Raw genomic sequence first — 21092 nt, 5'->3', positions numbered from 1 at the left:
TTCTAATTGATCTCCAAACTAGATCAGTTTCCCTGGAGGAAATGGCTCATCCGGAGGGTCGAGGTCCCTCTTCTACCCAAACCCTTCCCAGTTTCCACCCCCAGCCCAGTCTCCAGGAATTGCCCAACCCAAAGTTGGCAACTGTAGTTTGAACACAAAGCTATGCAGCGCTTCAGAATGGGGTAAAACTCAAAATGCAGGTCAGGTCTCTGCCCCGGAGAACGAACAAGCTAAGATGAATGAATGGACGGTCAAGCCTTTGACTGCAAAGAAGCCAATAGGATGAGAGAAAAGGGAGCTCCCGCCTACGCAATTCACAACAAGCTTCAACTTGGAGCTAAGTGGACGCCGAGCCGGTGCCTTTAAAACATCGCGTTCTGATTGGTTCTCCAATACGTCTATCAAACTATGAGCCGACGTGATTGATTGCCACTTGCATTCATCATTGCTGGGCTTACCCGTCGTTCAGCTATCACAGAGAACGCCTGATGAGCTCTGCTGTTAAGAGTGACAGCCAATAAAAATCCGTCTTTACGTTGATGGGCAGACAGTTACTCCAATCACAGCGAAAGAAAGGGTAGATAGGCGGGTTTTCTCCCACACCAGAACTCTTGGAACCGTGAAATTTTTGAGAGGAATTCGCACCGCGTTCTAGCAGCGCTTGAGGGAAGAAAAAAAAGTTCAATAAATTTTATTTCAACAGCCTCGCTTCCGCGACGCCCACGCCTCCGTCGCCCGAGCAACCAAACCGCTCAGGCGCTGCAGTACCTAGGAGGAAACGCTTAAACCCAACCTGGGCGAACAGCGCTCTCTGATTGGGCCAGATCTACAGGGACACGCCCACTCCAGCAAGTTTCTTTGAGGCACAGACCGGATGTAGAAGGGAAACCTGTAGGCGTGCTTGTGACCAATATGAGTTTTCTCCAATCGGCGAGAGGAATACGATCGGAAGCGTGATTCCTTTATCCAATCAGGAGGCGAGCTGGTCTCGGATGCCGGAAGCGGATGGAAGGGAGTTTGGAAGGTTGGAATCAACGTGGGTTCTGCTGACTTCCATCCGCGTGGATAGAAAGGTGAGCGTGGAGGCAGGGGGGCTGAAGTCCTGTCTTAAAAGAACATATTGTAGAAATTGGTTTTTTTGGTTGTGAATGGTTTCTTTTCTTATGTTTTTCCACATTTGTCCCACGTGGGAAGCCTCTTCTGGGGTTCTGTCCATCTTGCCCCGACCGCAACCCTATGGATAAATCCAGGTGCGCAGCCGTGTTGGTCTGAAGCAGTAGAGCAAAGCAAGAGTCAAGTGGCACTTTTAAGACCGACGAAGTTTTATCCAGAATGCAAGCTTTCGTGTGCTCTAAGCGCTCTTCACCAGACAGTAATATGGAATGGCAAGCAGTCCTAAATAGAGAGAAAGTGGGCAGTGAGTCAGTATGCAGAGGCGTGGCGTTGCTTTTTAGCAGATTAAAAGAGTCACAGGTTGGGGGTCTAGTATTTGTTAGTTAGTGTTAACTGGGCTGAAACAACGAACAAAGGCTAATTAAGTTGGAATAGCAGATTGATGACCATGTAGTAAACTCATTAAGTATCCTGGGTGTGGAGCGCAATGAATAAGAGTCTGTTGTAATGTTAGCTCTGGGTTAAAACGAGGGTATGAGTTTCTCAGAAGTTTGATTTAAACATGTAACACACATATAAACATAATTCTAGTTTGCCGTTAGAAAAAAATAATACATTAAAATATAGTGGGAGATGGGTTAGTATATGTAATGGGATAAGCAGCCAGTATCCCAATTTGAGTATGTAAATACAAAAAAACATTCTGATAACACTATTCTAAAAGAGAAATAAATTGGAATACTGTGAATATGTAGCCATACTTGGTGAAAGTGCGTTTAGCATCTGTAATGAGATAAAAAAAACCAATATCCCTGTTCAGTCCTGGGGAGGTGTTTGTTCCAAGTTTCATAATCATTTGTAATTCAGCCATTTTCCTCTTCATTCTGTTCTCGAAGTTCCCTTGCAGCAAAACAGCAACTTTGAGGTCGCCCATTGAATGTTCTGGAAGGTTAAAATGTTCTCCTATGGTTTTCTCAGTTTTGTAATTCCTGATGTCAGATTTGTGTCCTTTTATCCATTGTCATAGTTCTCCAGAGCTTGTTCTCCAGCCAAGTTTGTCCTGTTTGCCCTATGTAGAGAATTGAAGGGCACTGTTGGCATTTAATGGCATATATAATGTTGGGAGATGAACAAGTGAATGAGCCTGAGATGGTGTAGTTGATGCTGTTAGGTCCTGTGATTGTGTTGCCTGGGTGTATGTGGCAGCAAAGTTGGCACTTGGGTTTATTGCAAGCTTTGGTACTGGTGTCTCTGCTTAAGTGAGGTGTTGAGGACAACACCTACGAGAGCTAACCCAAGGCCATTCCAGCAGCTGCAAGTGGAGAATCAGACCTGATTCTCCCGGATAAGAGTCCACACACTTAACCACTACACCAAACACCACCACCACCAGGTGCCATCAGGAGGTCCACTAGTGAGGCCAGGACATTAGAAGCCATCCCACTGTTGCCCCCTCCTTAAGACCAAGAATACAGAGCATTACTGGCCCAGGCAGAGTGTTTCATCTATACCTTATAGCCATGGTGACTAAAGGGAACCTCCATATTCAAGGACAGTGAAGCTCTGGATCTCAGTGCCAGAAGCAACACCAGGGGAAAGTCTGTTTCCCTATGCCTTGTTGTTGGTCCTCCAGAGGAACTGGCTGGCCGCTGTATGAGACAGGAGGCTGGACTAGACGGACCCTCACTGGTCTGATCCAGCAGGTCTTCTTTGGTTCTTCTCAAGGGAAGGCCTCGGCCTCTCTGCCCTGTTGTTGGTCCTCCAGAGGAACTGATTGGCCCCTGTGTGAGACAGGAGGCTGGTCTAGATGGACCCTCACTGGTCTGATCCAGCAGGTCTTCTTTGGTTTTTCTCAGGGGAAGGCCTCGGCCTCTCTGCCCTGTTGTTGGTCCTCCAGAGGAACTGGTTGGCCCCTGTGTGAGACAGGAGGCTGGACTAGATGGACCCTCACTGGTCTGATCCAGCAGGTCTTCTTTGGTTCTTCTCAAGGGAAGGCCTCAGCCTCTATACCCTGTTGTTGGTCCTCCAGAGGAACTGGCTGGCCACTGTGTGAGACAGGAGGCTGGACTAGATGGACCCTCCCTGTTCTGACCCAGCAGGGCTCTTCTGATGTTCTTCTCAGGGGAAGGCCTCGGCCTCTCTGCCCTGTTGTGGACCCTCCAGAGGAACTGGTTGGCCTCTGTGTGAGACAGGAGGCTGGACTAGATGGACCCTCCCTGGTCTGACCCAGCAAGGCTCTTATGCTCTTCTCAGGGGAAGGTCTCGGTCTCTCTGCCCTGTTGTTGGTCCTCCAGAGGAACTGGTTGGCCCCTGTGAGAGAGGATGCTGGACTAGATGAACCGCCGGTTTGATCTAGCAGGGTTTTTGTAATGTTCTTAATTTTTGAGATGGGGAATCCCTTGACTTTGCATTCCTTAACAGGGCCTGCTCCCCCCAAGATGCTCGCGTCTTCTACAGAGATATGACACAGATTGGAGTTTATCTGAACTGCTTTTGTTGTCGTTATTGTCCTTGCAGATGTCGGAAGACACCGAGAGAGATGCGGCCAAGGAATCTCCGGCCAAGAGAAGTAGACCCCGGGGGAAGAAAAGGGCGTCGACTTCCGAGGGCCTCTTGCAGCCGGTGAAGGTCAGCAAGGCAACTCTCTACAAGCCCCCGACCAGCGAAGAAATGAGCCGGCTGAAGGAGACGGAGAACCTCTTCCATTCCAATCTCTTGCGCTTACAGGTCAGGGTGGGCCCCTTCCTTCCCCTATCACTCGCAGCCAAAAGGAACCCAGAAGTGTCAGGAGTTTTGCCGCAGTTCTATTGGGATCATTCTAGCTTTGAGCTCTTTGTCCTTCTCTACTTAGTCCGCAAGACCGGAGTATGTTTTGCTCCAGAGAAGCTGGTTTCCTTCCATTCTTTTCCATCTACCCAAGGAGCAGCGCTTGTTCTCCAGCTAAGCAGCTCCTTAGTGCCGCCCAGCGGATCCTGATCCTGGGCAGGGGCTTAGCTCCCTCCCCCGCATCAGCATCACAAGAGAATAGATCACTGTAATGCTCTCTACATGGGGCTACCCTTGACTCTGACTCGGAAACTACAGCTAGTGCAGAATGCTGCGGCACAGCTGTTAATGGGGCTGCCTCGATGGGAACACATTCAGCCAGGGCTGAAAGAGCTGCACTCGTTACCAACGTTCCCTCTAAGCTGTGGAGTCTTGTGAACAAAGATTCTACCTTGTGAGCTCCTGGCATTAAAGTTGTGAGCCGCTGCATCAGTTAGCTTGCTCTGGGGCCATTTTTCCTGAGTCAAGACTAAAATGTGTGAGCTGGAGGCTAAGAAAGTTTAACTTACCAAGAAGATGTAAGTGGAAGTTTATTCTCTTTTCGTTTGCTTGCCATTAAGCTGTTCACTGCAGCGTACTCAGGAAAAGTTCTTTACTATGATTTGGAATTTTAATATTTTCCCATAGATTCAAAAGCAATATCGTAGGCTATGCTGGATAAAGCAGAGTTTGATGCTGTACCCAGAGCTACCCTCCTCTGGTTAAAGAGAGCCAGTTTGGTGTAGTGGTAGAATGCGCGGACTCTTATCTGGGAGAACCGGGTTTGATTCCCCACTCCTCCACTTGCACCTGCTGGAATGGCCTTGGGTCAGCCGTAGCTTTGGCAGAGTTGTCCTTGAAAGGGCAGCTTCTGGGAGAGCTCTCTCAGCCCCACCTACCTCACAGGGTGTCTGTTGTGGGGGAGGAAGGGAAAGGAGATTGTGAGCCGCTCTGGGTCTCTGTCCTTGAAAGGGCAGCTGCTGTGAGAGCCCTCTCAGCTCCACCCACCTCACAGGGTTGCTGTTGTGTGGGGAGAAGATATAGGAGATTGTAAGCCGCTCTGAGTCTCTGTCCTTGAAAGGGCAGCTGCTGTGAGAGCCCTCTCAGCCCCACCCACCTCACAGAGTGTCTGTTGTGGGGGGAGAAGATATAGGAGATTGTAAGCCGCTCTGAGTCTCTGTCCTTGAAAGGGCAGCTGCTGTGAGAGCCCTCTCAGCCCCGCCCACCTCACAGGGTGTCTGTTGTGGGGGGAGAAGATATAGGAGATTGTAAACTGCTCTGAGTCTCTGATTCAGAGAGAAGGGCGGGGTATAAATCTGCAGTCTTCTTCTTCTAGCAGGAGCTCCTCTGCATATTAGGCCACACACCCCTGATGTAGCCAATCCTCCTGGAGTTTACAGTAGGACCTGACCTAAGAGCCCTCTTAGCTCTTGGAGGATTGGCTACATCGGGGGTGTGTGTGGCCTAATATGCAGAGGGGCTCCTGCTGGAAAAAGAGCCCTCCTTTTCCAGCATCTTCAAGGTGGCACGTGATGTGCCAGGGCAGGAAAAAAAATGCTATCTGAGCCCCGAGGCCTCACAATCCACCTTCAGCAGGGCAGAGCTGGGGAGCGGCAAGGGATTGCTGTAAGGGACGGACCCAAGACCATTCCAGCAGGTGCAAGTGGAGAGGTGGGGAATCAAACCCGGTTCTCCCAGATAAGAGTCCGCACACTTCACCACTACACCAAACTGGCTCTGGAAAAAGAGCCCTGGGAAGAGCACTGAACAGCACAGTCTTCTGACGTCTTTGTGTCCCTTTATCTCCCTACACAGATTGAGGAGCTTCTGAAGGAGGTGACGCTCAAAGAAAAGAGGAAACGGAAGATCGACGCCTTCTTGCACCACATCAATGACCTGCTGGCCAAAATCCCAGAAACCGCTGAGACAGACGTATGTCTAGGCTAGGGCCGTTCGTACGTTACGATTACAAGACTGTTGTTGTAATGTTCCATCCGTCTCCTCTAAAGCAGGGGTTGAAACAGGAGTGTCCAAACACGCTTAAAGAAGCGTCCGATGTTTGAGAGCCGCAAGGAAGGAAGGAAAGGGGAAGCAAATAGATGGGGGAGGGAGAGGTGGAAAAAAAAGCAACTTTAACTGCCTTCTCCAAGCCACTGGAGCAGTGCGGGCTTTGAGAGCCACACAATAGCCGCAGTTTGGCCGCCCCTGGGTTAAAATGACAACATTTTCCTGTAGAATGAAGCTGGAGTCTACTCTGTTCAAATACAAAAATGCCTTCGAATACAGCGGATGTATGCCCTTCCGATACGGGTTAAACTGACATCCTTTTCTAAGAGTCGTTCTTTCAGAGAGAATTCGACTCTGTTATGTTGCATAATATCACAGGCGTTCCGATAACAGTATTCTGAAAGAGAAATACATTGGGGTATAGTGGATGTATAGCTTTACTTGGAGAGAATGGGTTTAGCTTTCCTGAGTCACTGCTCACTGCTTCACATACAGCTAGACTGTGAGTCCCTCTGTCCTTATATCACGCAGAGTGGAGTGATTTCAGATGCTGAACGACAACTGCAGGCATAATTGGATTAGGTGGGATATGCAGCCAGTGTATTAGACATGGACAGAGCCTTTTTTTGTAGCAGGAACTCCTTTGCATATTAGGCCACGCCCCCTGATGTAGCCGATCCTCCTGGAGCTTACAGGACTCTTAGTAAAGGGCCTACTGTAAGCTCCAGGAGGATTGGCTGCGTCAGGAGTGTGTGGCCTAATTTGCAAAGGAGTTCCTGCTACAAAAAAAGCCCTGGACGTGGAGAAATCAGCATCGGTAATGAGACAGGAAACCCTAGGTCTCGATTCAGTCCAGGAGGATGCACAGTTGCAATCGAGCAGTCTTAGTTTCTGCTCTCCCTTGGAGAAAGAAGGATGCGTAAGGACAGATGGACTCTAGCTGTACCCGAAGAAGTGCGTAGCGACATACGAAAGGTCATCCCCTGCTACAGATTTTCTGCTTGGAGGGCTGCTGCCAGTCCGAGTAGGCAATACTGACCTAGATTGTCTCAGTATAAGGCAGCTTTGTGTGATCCTGGGAGTTTAGGATTATAGAATCATTGTAGGAATGAGCCATACAGACTATCTAGTCCAACCCCCTGCAGGATCAGGCTAAAGCGTCTCCGACAAATAATCCTCCAGCCACGTTTTGAAGACCGCCAATGAAGGGCAGCTCACCACCTTCCTAGGCAGCTGGTTCCACCTCTGAACGACGCTGTCTGTAAAAATTGTTTCCTAATATCCAGCCGGTACTTTTCTGCTTGTAATTTGAGCCCTTTGCTTCGGGGCATATCCTTGGCTGCCAAGTGGAAGAGCTCCTTGCCCTCCTCTAAATGGCAGCCTTTCAGATATTGAAAGAGAGTAGTCATGTCCTCCCTCAACCTCCTCTTCTCCAGACTGAACCTTCCCAAGTCCCTCAGCCTTTCCTCAGAGGGCTCTTCCTCCAGGCCCTCGGTCGTCCTCGTTGCTCTCTTCTGCACCCGCTCGATTTTGTCCACGTCTTTGTTGAAGTGAGGCCTCCAGAACTGCACACAGGATTCCAGGTGTGGCCTGACCAAGGCAGTAGACAGCAGAGCTATGACTTCCTGTGATTTTGATGCTGTAGCCCTTTTGATACAACCCAGGATTGAATTTGCCTTTTTTGCTGCAGCATCACACTGACAGCTCATGTTTAGTTTACAGTCCACTAGTGCCCCAAGCTCTCTTTCGCACACACTTCTTCCCAAAAGTGCATCCCCCATCCGGTATTTGCGCTTTGCATTTTTATGGCCCAGATGTAAGACTTTGCACTTACCTTTGCTGATTTCTTCGCGCAAAGCAGCTGGTAAGGCCCCATCCGGTATCAGTCGCTCTCCTTACTTTTCAGATTACTAACCAGTCCTGGCTCCCCAAGGGCGTGAAGGTGCCTCTCGTCCAGGTGCCTTTTGGTGTGAAGGGCCGCTTCCGTTTCCTGCCTCCTGTGTCGGTGAAAGTCGTGGGGAGTTACCTCCTGGGTACCTGCACCAAGCCCGCAGTCAACGTGGATGTGGCGCTAACAATGCCGAAGGTGAGTTGCCACTGGTCACCCTTCTTTCTTTTCTTTTACCTCATTCTAAAAGTTGTGTTAGTTTCAAGAAATAAAGAATAAGGAGGTATAGAAAATAAAAGTACATATTAATCTTTTTCCATATAGAAAATACTTTCAAAGAATGCAAGTCTGCATCAACAATATTTTCTTAAAATACATAAGTTGCCAATTATTATTATATTTAAACTAAACATCATCAACATTATAATATTTTATGCTATAAATCTTTTAGTTATAATGTCTGTTAATTTTGGCAAATCCAATATAGGCAATCATATAGTACAGCGTATAGGAAAAAAGGAGATATAAGTTCACACCAAAGAATCTTAAAAGTCTTGAGTATTTAGCCGGGCATAAAATTCCATCCAATATTTTTTTGCTACTTCCTTAGATTTCCCAGCCATCAGCTGGGTTCTTTTCTTTTCTCGCTGAACTTGATGTGGCCGAAGACACAGAAAAATAAAAACTTCTTGCAATCTTTTAACGGCCCATCATTACAAAACAGCCCCCAGTATAGGTCTCTGGCTGGGAGCCCCGGGTTCCGCAGAAATCCCAAGGAAACAATATGCAAGATCCGGGTTTGCTTACAAGGAGGTTTTAACAAAGCGTCAGACTTACAGAAATAGCAGGCTAAGCTTTCACCAACTGTGTCTTGAACACACACACACAGAGCAAAGCTTGCCAGAATCTGAGACCACACACATAACTAAACCTAAGAAGAAGACGATAGCAAAGCACCCATTTATGCACAGGATAGAGAAGTTAGAGAAAGAAGTATTTTTCTAACTTTCTCACAGTACAATAACTCCTGGGTCCTCTGTGAAATTAACTAGCAGTAGGCTTAGAACTGATCAAAGGAAATTCATCACCCAAAGAGTAATCGAAATGAAATGGACAGGTGGAATTGACTGCTGCAGGAAGTGGTGGCGGTTCCAAGCATAGAGAGCTTCAAGAGGGGATTGGATGAACATATGGGACAGAGGTCCATCAGAGCCAGTGTGACGTTGTGGTTAAGACTCTGATCTGGGAGAACCGGGCTTGATTCCCCACTCCTCCACTTGCACCTGCTGGAATGGCCTTGGGTCAGCCATAGCTCTTGCAGGAGTTGTCCTTGAAAGGGCTCTCTCAGCTCCACCTACCTCACAGGGTGTTTGTCGTGAGGGAAGTAGATAAAGGAGATTGTGACTGCTCTGAGACACTGAGATTCAGAGTATAGGGCAGAATATAAATCAAATATCATCACCACCACCACCACTTCCTTCTCCTCCTCCTTTGCCACATGGTGTAGATTGAACTCTGTCTGGGGCAATGTAATCTCAGTGCTTGGGGGACAACAGGGGGAGAGCTTCTAGTGTCCTGGCCTCACTGGTGGGCCTCCTGATGGCATCTGGGTTTTGGCCACTGTGTGACACAGAATGTTGGACTGCATGGGCCATTGGCCTGATCCAACAGGGCTTCTCTTCTGTTCTTATGTCTGGGGTGGTGATGCTCTGTCTTCTTGGTGCTTGGGGGGCAGCAATGGGAGGGCTTCGGGAGTTCTGGCGCTGGTGGTGGATCTCCTGACGGCACCTGGTTTTTGGCCACTGTAGGACACAGTGTGTTGAACTGGGTGGGCCATTGGCCTGATCCAACATGGCTTCTCTTATGTTCTTATGTCTGGGATAGTGATGCTCTGTCTTCATGGTGCTTGAGGGGCAAGAGTAGGAAAGCTTCTGGAGTTATGGCCCCACTGGTGGACCTCCTGATGGCACTTGGCTTTTGGCCACTGTAGGACGCAGTGTGTTGGACTTGATGGGCCATTGGCCTGATCCAACATGGCTTCTCTTGTGTTCATATGTGACACAGAGTGTTGGACTGGATGGGCCACTGGCCTGATCCAACAGGGCTTCTCTTCTGTTCTTATGTGACACAGAGTGTTGGACTGGATGGGCCATTGGCCTGATCCAACAGGGCTTCTCTTCTGTTCTTATGTGACACAGAGTGTTGGACTGGATGGGCCATTGGCCTGATCCAACATGGCTTCTCTTATGTTCTTATGTCTGGGGGAGTGATGCTCTGTCTTCATGGTGCTTGAGGGGCAAGAGTAGGAAACCTGGAGTTCTGGCCCCACTGGTGGACCTCCTGATGGCACTTGGCTTTTGGCACTGTAGGACACAGTGTGTTGGACTTGATGGGCCATTGGCCTGATCCAACATGGCTTCTCTGATCCAACATGTTCTTATGTCTGGACAGAGAAGCTCTGCCTTCTTGGTGCTGGGGGGGGCAATACTGGGAGGGCTTCTAGAGTTCTGGCCTTGCTGGTGGACCTCCTGATGGCACGTGGGTTTTTTGGCCGCTGTGTGACACAGCGTGTTGGACATGATGGGCCATTGGCCTGATCCAGCATGGCTTCACTTACGTCCTTAAATTGGAAGTGCCTTCATGGCACAACGCACACATACAATTTTTTCATTATTATTATTATTATTTTGCCATCTGTTCTCTCCTCCCTCCCCAGGAACTTTTCCAAGACAAGGACCACCTCAACCAACGCTACCACCGGAAGAGAGCCCTCTACTTGGCCCACATCGCCCACCATCTGGCGAAGGAACAGCTCTTTGGGAGCGTGATGTTTGCCTATGCCAACAGCAGCCATCTCAAGCCGGTGGTGCTGTTGCAGCCCCAGGGTGAGGGAAGGTTCTTGCTCGTTCCAAACCCCTTTGACTTGTAGTCCCAGGCGTTCCTTGAAAGAATAGCTGTTTGATGCTGCACTGCAGTCAGGAAAGCAGGTCGCAAACAAACTAGCCGTGGCTAGAAAGGGCCATGCAACTTTTCGCTGGACTGTAAATTCAGGGTGCTCACATGCCGTAGCAGCAAAGATGTCTACAGACCAAGAAGAAGAGTAGGTTGGGTGTAGTGGTGAGGTGTGCGAACTCTTATCTGAGAGAACCGGGTTTGATTCCCCACTCCTCCACTTGCAGCTGCTGGAATGGCCTTGGGTCAGCCGTAGCTCTGGCAGATGTTGTCCTTGAAAGGGCAGCTGCTGTCAGAGCCCTCTCCAGCCCCACCCACCTCACAGGGTGTCTGTTGTGGGGGGAGAAGATATAGGAGATTGTCAGCCACTCTGAGTCTCTGTCCTTGAAAGGGCAGCTGCTGTGAGAGCCCTCTCAGCCCCACCCACCTCACAGGGTGTCTGTTCTGAGGGGAGGGAAGATAAAGGAGATTGTAAGCTGCTCTGAGATTCAGAGTATAGGGTGTAATATAAATCCAATACCTTCTTTTTCTTTTTATACCCTGCTTTTATCTACCTTAAGGAGTCTCAGAGCGGCTTACAATCTTTCCCTTCCCCTCCCTGCAACAAACTGTCAAGCATGCGGGTTCAATGACGAGTCGAAGTTGCTACAAAGACTACGTTTATTGATAGACTGATATTTTGGTATAACAGGTTCTTGAGAAGAATGAAACTAATACCTTGATACAATACTTTTAAGGCTTACTTCAAAAGGATTCCAAGGGATGGGGTTGCGGGATAGCATTCACGCATAAATTATCATAAATGTCTAGGTTCCCATCCCGTTATCAGGACTTCGTCCTTGCTTTCTCCAGATGGCCTATACTCCCTTCACGGGATGCCTGAGAAGGTGCTGATTACTTGGTTTCAGTTCTCACTACTTCTAATTACTAGCCATAAAGCGGGAAAGGGGGAAGGGAAAGAATAACAAGGCAACAAGGTTGATCCCTCCATGACACTCTCCAGACCAGGCTTAAACAGGACCATAAAACAATCAATTAACAATGGTATTTTACCATGCTTGACACAAGCACTCTGTGAGGCTGAGAGAGTTCTGAGAGAATTGTGATTGGCCCAAGGCTATCCAGCTGGCTGCATGTGGAGGAGGACTGGGGAAGCAAACCCAGTTCTCCAGATTAAAGCCCACCACTCTTAACCACTGCGTTCTGGCTCTCTTGAGCTGTGTGTGTGTGTGTGTGGTTCCATCCGCTTTAGTACTGGAGACAGATGAAGATGCTGAGGATTTTTTTATTATTATTAAATATTTGTAAGTATTCAATAGCAAGTCAGTAGAAAGAAAAAAATTAGGGGGGAAAACTACACCTGGGAAAATAAACATATACAGAAATTACAAGCCTAAACAGGTTGGCCTGCATGTCCTTCACCCAAAGGGTGATTAACACGTGGAATTCACTGCCACAGGAGGTGGTGGCAGCTACAAGCATGGACAGCTTCAAGAGGGGACTGGATAGTGGTTAGTGAGGCTGTGGCAAAATTTCTGGCTGACATCCTTAAATTTAATTCTGACCATGTTTGAATGCATCTGTAAGCTCGGTTTTATCTTGATTTTATCTCCAATGTTTAAATTTTTATATTCTGTGTATTTTTATCTGAATCTATTATGCCATTAAAGGTTTGGTATGGTATGGATAAAAATACAGAGCAGAGGTCCATCAGTGGCTATTAGCCACAGTATATATATATATGTGTGTGTGTGTATACACACACATATATTAGCCACTGTGTGACACAAAGTGTTGGACTGGAGGGGCTATTGACCTGATCCAACAGGGCTTCTCTTCTGTTCTTATGTGACACAGAGTGTTGGACTGGATGGGCCATTGGCCTGATCCAACAGGGCTTCTCTTATGTTCTTATGTGACACAGAGTTTTGGACTGGATGGGCCATTGGCCTGATCCAACAGAGCTTCTCTTATGTGACTCAGACTGTTGGACTGGATGGGCCATTGGCCTGATCCAACATGGCTTCTCTTATGTTCTTATGTGACTCAGAGTGTTGGACTGGATGGGCCACTGGCCTGATCCAACAGGGCTTCTCTTATGTTCTTATGTGACACAGAGTGTTGGACTGGATGGGCCATTGGCCTGATCCAACAGGGCTTCTCTTATGTTCTTATGTGACACAGAGTGTTGGACTGGATGGGCCACTGGCCTGATCCAACAGGGCTTCTCTTATGTTCTTATGCGACACAGAGTGTTGGACTGGATGGGCCACTGGCCTGATCCAACAGGGCTTCTCTTCTGTTCTTATGTGACACAGAGTGTTGGACTGGATGGGCCATTGGCCTGATCCAACATGGCTCCTCTTATGTTCTTTTTAAAAAAACCCTTACACTAATGTAGCATCTTAATAAATACTATTAACAACTTCCAACATATTACTATATTCTTCAGATGCCAAATATTCCGTAACTGGAAACCAGACTGTCACAAATTTATAATCAAATAAATCTCCTTGTTGGGTGAGAGAATCTGAGGTTTTGTCTAAAGTATGAAATTCCAGAACTTTTTTGAAGCCAATCCCCCATTGTGAGGTTTTTAGAGGATTCCCCAGATGTTGCTATTTACTACCCTAGCAGCTGCACATAAATATTCCAAGTGTTAAGAAGGTTGGTTGTGGAGCGCATATACTCCACAAGCTCAAGACTGGAATTTCCATTTTAAAACGAATATTAAAATGAGCAATATGAAGATGCCGAAGTCTTTGAGCTTAGGGCTAACGTGTTGCTGAAAACAATGCAGAAGGTTGAAGAAGATCAATTTATTTGAAAAGTGGGGTTGGAGGAGGTTTTTACTGTGCATCGATGGCTGTTGGCAACTCTCCCTGGTCCCTTTTCCTGGGTCCCTTTTCCCCATATGAACCCCAGAGAGCGCTGAAGTCAGCTGGAAAGAACCAGCTGAATATCCCTGGGCCAAGAGAGGCCAGATTGAAGACCACCCGGGATCGGGCCTTCTCCATTGCAGCTCCACTGCTGTGGAATCAACTCCCGGAGGAGGTGCGGGCCCTGCGATGTTTAGACCAATTCCGCAGGGCCTGTAAGACCCACCTCTTCAAAATAGCCTTCACCTAATGCCGAATCAAGAAAATCTCGCTGGACATATTTTAGTCACTGAATTTTATTAAAGACCTAAGTTATAGCACTACAATGTTAATTTTAATGTAAGTTGTTAATGTTTTAATGTTGATTTTATAACTGTAATTGTATTTACTATGTATGGTTTTATTGTATGTTATATTCATATGTTGTGAGCCGCCCTGAGCCTGCCCTGGCGGGGAGGGCGGGATACAAATAAAAAGTATTATTATTATTTTCCTCCCCAGGGAAGGACGCCAAGGCAGTGACCGTCCGTCTCTACGCCTGCCCTCCCCAAGGCTTCTTCAAGCCCAGTCGTCTGTATCCCAGCAAGAACAACGTCCGCACTGCTTGGTTCATGGAGAAAGGAACACCTGTGGCAGGTATACCTGGAGGAGTCTTTGGAGGGGAGAACGCTTTGGTCAGGCCTGCAGTACGCTTTGGAATTTGGCTGGGAACAGTGTTCCCTCTAAGCTGAGTTAGCGTGAGCTAGCTCACAGATTTTTAGCCTCCGGCTCACACATTTTTGTCTTCGCTCAGGAAGGATGGCCCCAGAGCACACTAATTGATGCAGCAGCTCACAACTTCAATGCCAATGGCTCACAAAGTAGAATTTTTGCTCACAAGACTCTGCAGCTTAGAGGGAACATTGGCTGGGACATCTATATGTGTGTGTGTGTGTGAATGCAGGGCTTTTTTTGGAGCAGGAACGTACAGGAATGCAGTTCTGGCTGGTTTGGTGTCGGGGCGTGGCCAAATATGCAAATGAATTCCTGCTGGGCTTTTTCTACAAAAAAGCCCTGTGTGTAACAATGGTGACGTCAGGGGTGTGTGGCCTAATATGCAAATGAGTTCTTGCTGGGCTTTTTTAAAACACACAAACAGACATACACCCCTTTTTATATAAGTTTCCTGTGCAAGCACAAAGTCATTACCGACCCATGGGGTGACGTCACAGCAAGACATTTTCTTGGCAGATTTTTTTGTTGCGGGGTGGTTCGCCATTGCCTTCCCAGTCATCCACGCTTTCCCCCCAGCAAGCTGGGTACTTATTTGACCAACCTCGGAAAGATGGAAGGCTGAGTCAACCTCGAGCCGGCTACCTGAACCAGCTTCCGCCGGGATCGAACTCAGGCCGCGAGCAAAGCTTGGGCTGCAGTACTGCAGCTTTACCACTCTGCGCCGTGGGGCTCCTACTATATATATGCCGCCTAGCTACAGGATATAGAGGCTGACTGCTTCTGAATGTGTCGGTTCCCCTCAGTCTCCATGGCAAGGAGCCATTGATAGCCTTATCCTATAATTTGTTTATTTAATGGACCAAGGAAACGGCAACGACACGCAGAACTGACCAAACCACACCGTCCAACGCATCTGTTGTTACTTCAGAATTTGCCATTATTACGTTAACACAAGCTTATAAAATATGAAGCTACAAAAAAAAGGATCAAGACAACTGCGTTTAACTTGGGCTAATCAAAATCTGTATTCGGCTGGATCTGTTTGGCGGTACGTTTCAGGCTAAGGATGTAACAGAATGAGGCTTCCGACAGCTGGCTGAACTCTTACAGGGAGCAGACCATGTAAAATTGGACGTGTCTCACTTATTAGGACATTATCATCCATCTACAAACTGGCCTGAAAATAATCTTCAGAATTTGTGGCTGTACTAGGCAACAACCTTAAACCCTGGGAATAAACAGCGTTCTGTCGTTCATTCATTCTGTCGGTCTGTCTCTTTCCTTTCCTTTCGTATCCTGCTCTCCCCTAATCGGCTCAGGGCCGCTAACAACCATTTAAAAGGGGACTAGGTAGATTCATGGAGGATAAGCCAAACTGGAGAGCCAGTATGGTGTGGTGGTTAAGTGTGCGGACTCTTATCTGGGAGAACCGGGTTTGATTCCCCACTCCTCCACTTGCACCTGCTAGCATGGCCTTGGGTCAGCCGTAGCTCTGGCAGAGGTTGTCCTTGAAAGGGCAGCTGCTGTGAGAGCCCTCTCAGTCCCACCCACCTCACAGGGTGTCTGTTGTGGGGGAGGAAGGGAAAGGAGAGTGTGAGCCGCTCTGAGACTCTTCGGAGTGGAGGGCGGGATATAAATTCAATATCTTCATCTACCTCACAGGGCGTCTGTTGTGGAGGAGGAAGGTAAAGGAGATTGTGAGCCGCTCTGAGACTCTTCGGAGTGGAGGGCGGGATATAAATCCAATATCTTCATCTACCTCACAGGGTGTCTGTTGTGGGGGAGGAAGGGAAAGGAGATTGTGAGCCGCTCTGAGACTCTTCGGAGTGGAGGGCGGGATATAAATCCAATATCTTCATCTACCTCACAGGGTGTCTGTTGTGGAGGAGGAAGGGAAAGGAGATTGTGAGCCGCTCTGAGACTCTTCGGAGTGGAGGGCGGGATATAAATCCAATCTCTTCATCTACCTCACAGGGTGTCTGTTGTGGGGGAGGAAGGGAAAGGAGATTGTGAGCCGCTCTGAGACTCTTCGGAGTGGAGGGCGGGATATAAATCCAATATCTTCATCTACCTCACAGGGTGTCTGTTGTGGAGGAGGAAGGGAAAGGAGATTGTGAGCCGCTCTGAGACTCTTCAGAGTGGAGGGCGGGATATAAATCCAATATCTTCATCTACCTCACAGGGTGTCTGTTGTGGGGGAGGAAGGGAAAGGAGATTGTGAGCCGCTCTGAGACTCTTCGGAGTGGAGGGCGGGATATAAATCCAATCTCTTCATCTACCTCACAGGGTGTCTGTTGTGGGGGAGGAAGGGAAAGGAGATTGTGAGCCGCTCTGAGACTCTTCGGAGTGGAGGGCGGGATATAAATCCAATATCATCTTCTTCTTCAATGGCTCCTAGCCATGGTGACTGAGGGAACCTCGACATTCAGAGACAGTCAACCTCTGTATCCTGTAGCTAGGAGGCAACAGCTGGGGAAGGCCTCAGCCTCTCTTCTGGCCCTCCAGAAGAACTGATTGGCCACAGTGTGAGGCAGGAGGCTGGACTGGATGGACTATTGGTCAGAATCCAGCAGGCCTCTTCCTATGTTCTTATGGCCTCCATTTTAGATGTGGATGATATCATGGCTGGGCGCTTTGTTTTCTGTCTCCCCCGGGTTGTGAGTGAACTGCCCTTGCCTTTTTGCCCTTTCTTTCCCCAGGGGAAGCCGAGCCGCCCACCCCCCACTACAACAACTCCATTCTGTGCGACCTGGTGATGGAGTCCCACCTGCTGTTCCTCTCCGAGTCAGCCAGTGACTTCCCAGGCATGCGGGACGGAGTGGCCCTCCTCAAAGTCTGGCTGCGCCAGCGGGAGCTGGATCAGGTAACTGGGGCCTTCCAGAGGAGCCCTTGCTTGTGGGCTTCGAGGATGGGCTTTCTCCGCCGGGAACGGAAGTCGTGATCCGGCTAGGAGCGGGGGTGAGATTCTAGCAGGAGCTCCTTTGCATATTAGGCCACACACCCCTGATGTAGCCAATCCTCTGAGAGCTTACGAAAAAGAGCCCTGTAAACTTTGGAGGATTGGCGACATCAGGGGGTGTGGCCTAATATGCAAAGGAGCTCCTGCTGGAATTCCACCCCTGGCTAGGAGAGTGTCCAAGCGGCACCCCTCCTGTGCTACAGAATCTGCTCCGGATTCCTGGTGTCTTCTGGGCTATGGTTGAAGGGGCTGGTTTGGGTTAAAATGGAGGTGGATTCTACAGGTGCCTCAGGCCAGCGTAGAAAGGTATGTCTGTTTGATTGGGGCGAATTGCATATGTAGGGACCAGTGGTCCTTCTAAGCTGAGTTAGAGTGAGCTAGCTCACAATTTTTGAGCCATTTTTTTCTTAATTCAGAAAAATTACCCAGAGCAAGCTAATGTATGCAGTAGCTCACAGCTTTAATGCCAGGAGCTCACAAAGTAGAATTTTTGCTCACGAGACTCCACAGCTTAGAGCAAGGTGTCAAACTCATTTCTCATGAGCGCTGGATCAGACATAAATGAGACCTTGTCGGGCCGGGCTATTAGGTAGCTGAGATATAAACTTTATAAAGGACACAAACATAATTTAAAAAACAACAACAACATGCTTAAACATTAGCACTTCTTGGCCTTAAAGGTACTTTCCTTGTACTTCTACCATGAGATCCAGGGAACTGGGCAAAGCAGCTCTTCCTCCCCAAGGGAAGGAGCCTCAGCCAACAGAGAAATGTGTATTTGCAAGCCAAAAGGAAGAGTTATAAAACGATAGAAGGATATAAGAGGCAAAACAGAAGATATAAATTGTAAATGATGCTTAGATTATGAATTAAAATGAGAGATTTTGTAATAAGAAAGAAATGTAACAAAAGAGACATTTGCTCTCCTCCTCCAACCCTAATTTCCCTATATCCCCCTGTATTATTCTTCCCTTCCCCTTTTCCTTTATTCGAAGCTTAATAAAACTTAATTAAAAAAGAAAAGAAAATAGAGGCTTTGCTCTGTAGCTCCTGTGCGATTGAGCAAGCCTGGCAAAGCAAGCTGTGATGCAGAAGGAAGCAAGAGAGAGGAGAAGGAAGTGGATGGCAGCCAGTTGCTCGAGGGCCTGATAGGAGCCCTCCGATGGCCAGATTAGGCCCTGGGCCACATGTTTGACACCCCTGGCTTAGAGGGAGGCTTGGTAGGAACACTGCTTAAAACTGGGGGAATGGAACAGGCAGAGAGGAACCGTTCCGCCCTCCTTCCCTAAGTCCGCCCTTTCCCTTTAGCTAGCCAGCTCCTTCCTAGGTCTCTGTGCATCAGCTGTGGTCATTTTGTTAGCTGTTCCATCACTGAGGAGTGACATGATAAGAGGTTTGCGGAATTAAACGCAGGACAGAAGAGGTGGAGAAAGGAATACTTTTCTCCCTTTCTTGCAACACAAGAATTTGTGAGCACTAAAATAAAATGAGTGAGCAGTAGGTTCAGAACAGATCAAAGGAAGTCCTTCACCCAAAGAGTAATTCACATGTGGAATTCACTGCTGCGGAAGCGACAGCAGCTACTAGCATACGGCTTCAGGAGGGGTTGGACAAACATCTGGAGCAGAGGTCCATCAGTGCTCTTAGCCACAATGTGTAGATGGAACGCTATCTGGGGTAGTGATGCTCTGTATCCTTGGGAGAGCCAGTTTGGTGTCGTGGTTAAGTGTGCAGACTCTTATCTGGAGAACTGGGTTTGATTCCCCACTCCTCCACTTGCACCTGCTAGCATGGCCTTAGGTCAGCCATAGCTCTGGCAGAGGTTGTCCTTGAAAGGGCAGCTGCTGTGAGAGCCCTCTCAGTCCCACCCACCTCACAGGGTGTCTGTTGTGGGGGAGGAAGGTAACGGAGATTGTGAGCCGCTCTGAGACTCTTTGGAGTGGAGGGTGGGATATAAATCCAATATCTTCTTCAATATCTTCTTGGTGCTTGAGGGTAAGACAACAGTGGGAGGGCTTCTGGCCCATTGGTGACCTCCTGATGGCATCTCATTTTTTGGCCACTTCGTGACACAGAGTGTTGGACTGGGTGGGCCGCTGGTCTGACCCAACGTGATTTCTCTTATGTTCTGCAATGTCCCTTTTGAGATCTGGTGACCAGAACTGTGCACAGTATTCCAAATGAAGCCGCACCATAGATCTTAAGAGGACATTACAATATCAATCATTTTATTCTCAGTTCCTTTCCTAAAAATTCTTTATTTGTTTTGTTTTGCAAAGATGGTGATCGATCTGGCAGTGAGTGATGGACAAAAAGTTAACAGGCAAGAAAGGACCCCCTCTGTTAGCTGTTTGGTGTAGTGTTACAGTGTGCGGGCTCTTATCTGGGAGAACCGGATTTGATTCCCCACTCCTCCACTTGCACCTGCTGGAATGGCCTTGGGTCAGCCATAGCTCTGGCAGAGGTTTTCCTTGAAAAGGCAGCTTCTGGGAGAGCCCTCTCAGCCCCACCCACCTCACAGTGTGTCCGTTGTGGGGGAAGAAGACATAGGAGATTGTAAGCTGCTCTGTGTCTCTGATTCAAAGTGAAGTGCGGGGTATAAATCTGCAGTTTCTTTCTTTCTTTCTTTCTTTCTTTCTTTCTTTCTTTCTTCTTTCTTTCTTTCTTTCTTTCTTCTTTCTTTCTTTCTTTCTCTCTTTCTCTCTTTCTCTCTTTCTCTCTTTCTCTCTTTCTCTCTTTCTCTCTTTCTCTCTTTCTCTCTTTCTCTCTTTCTCTCTTTCTCTCTTTCTCTCTTTCTCTCTTTCTCTCTTTCTCTCGTTCTCTCTCTCGTTCTCTCTCTCGTTCTCTCTCTCTCTCTTTCTCTCTCTCTCTCTTTCTCTCTCTCTCTCTTTCTTTCTCTCTCTCTCTCTCTCTCTTTCTCTCTTCTCTCTCTCTTTCTCTCTTTCTCTCTCTCTTTCTCTCTCTCTCTCTTTCTCTCTCTCTCTCTTTCTCTCTCTCTCTCTTTCTCTCTCTCTCTTTCTCTCTCTCTCTTTCTCTCTCTTTCTCTTTCTCTCTCTTTCTCTTTCTTTCTCTTTCTCTTTCTCTCTCTCTCTTTCTCTTTCTTTCTCTTTCTCTCTTTCTCTTTCTCTCTCTCTTTCTCTCTCTCTCTTTCTTCTTCTTTCTCTTTCTCTCTTTCTCTTTCTCTCTCTCTTCTCTCTCTCTCCCTCATCTTCTTCTCTCTTTTCGGATGTCCCCTTTCCTAGGGTTTCGGATGCTTCACGGCTTCCTGGCCTCCATGCTGGTGGCGTACCTGTTGTCCCGGCACCAGATCAACAAAGCGATGAGCGGCTACCAGGTGCTGAGAAACGCCCTTCAGTTCTTGGGTAAGAGGACCTGAGTCAGTCCCTTTCCTGCAGCTGAGCTGCCTGTGAGGCAGATCCAGGTAGTCCTTCCTGGAATGCACCGTTGCAGTTAGAGTCTTTTCTGTTTGGAAGGAATCCCCGCAGCTAGAAACTAGCACATCAGGGGAGGTTGGGATAGAACAGGGGTGGCCAAACTGTGGCTCTGGAGCCCTTTGTGGTTCTTTCACACGTATCGTGTAGCTCTTGAAGTCCTCAGCGCCCCGTTGGCTGGTTTGGGGAAGGCATTTCTTTCTTTAAAGCCAAGCCCAGCCGTTAGCTTGGAGAATGCATTCAATGTTGCTTTCTTTCCACCTCTTCCTCTCTCCCTTGTGGCTCTGAAACATCTGGCATTCATGTCTTGCATCTCTCAAACATCTGATGTTTATTCTATGTGG

The 21092-nt window shown here is 48.1% G+C and overlaps 1 protein-coding gene across 1 annotated transcript in view; it reads left to right on the top strand.

The window, feature by feature from the left end:
- The first annotated feature begins 638 nt into the window (after window positions 1-638).
- Window positions 639-21092, top strand: part of NOL6 (nucleolar protein 6) — a 108810-nt gene continuing 88356 nt past the window's right edge. The window contains 9 exon segments of the mRNA XM_060236249.1: window positions 639-1073; window positions 3631-3840; window positions 5734-5850; window positions 7832-8011; window positions 10530-10698; window positions 14146-14280; window positions 17058-17221; window positions 20560-20572; window positions 20575-20679. Of these exon segments, the coding sequence (XP_060092232.1) occupies window positions 993-1073; window positions 3631-3840; window positions 5734-5850; window positions 7832-8011; window positions 10530-10698; window positions 14146-14280; window positions 17058-17221; window positions 20560-20572; window positions 20575-20679 (1174 nt within the window). The 5' untranslated portion in view covers window positions 639-992.

Source organism: Heteronotia binoei, chromosome 4 (assembly GCF_032191835.1).
Source record: "Heteronotia binoei isolate CCM8104 ecotype False Entrance Well chromosome 4, APGP_CSIRO_Hbin_v1, whole genome shotgun sequence".
Classification (NCBI taxonomy): Eukaryota; Metazoa; Chordata; class Lepidosauria; order Squamata; family Gekkonidae; genus Heteronotia; species Heteronotia binoei.
The sequence above is the reverse complement of the archived record's forward strand: the minus strand, read 5'-3'. Positions and strand labels throughout refer to the sequence as shown.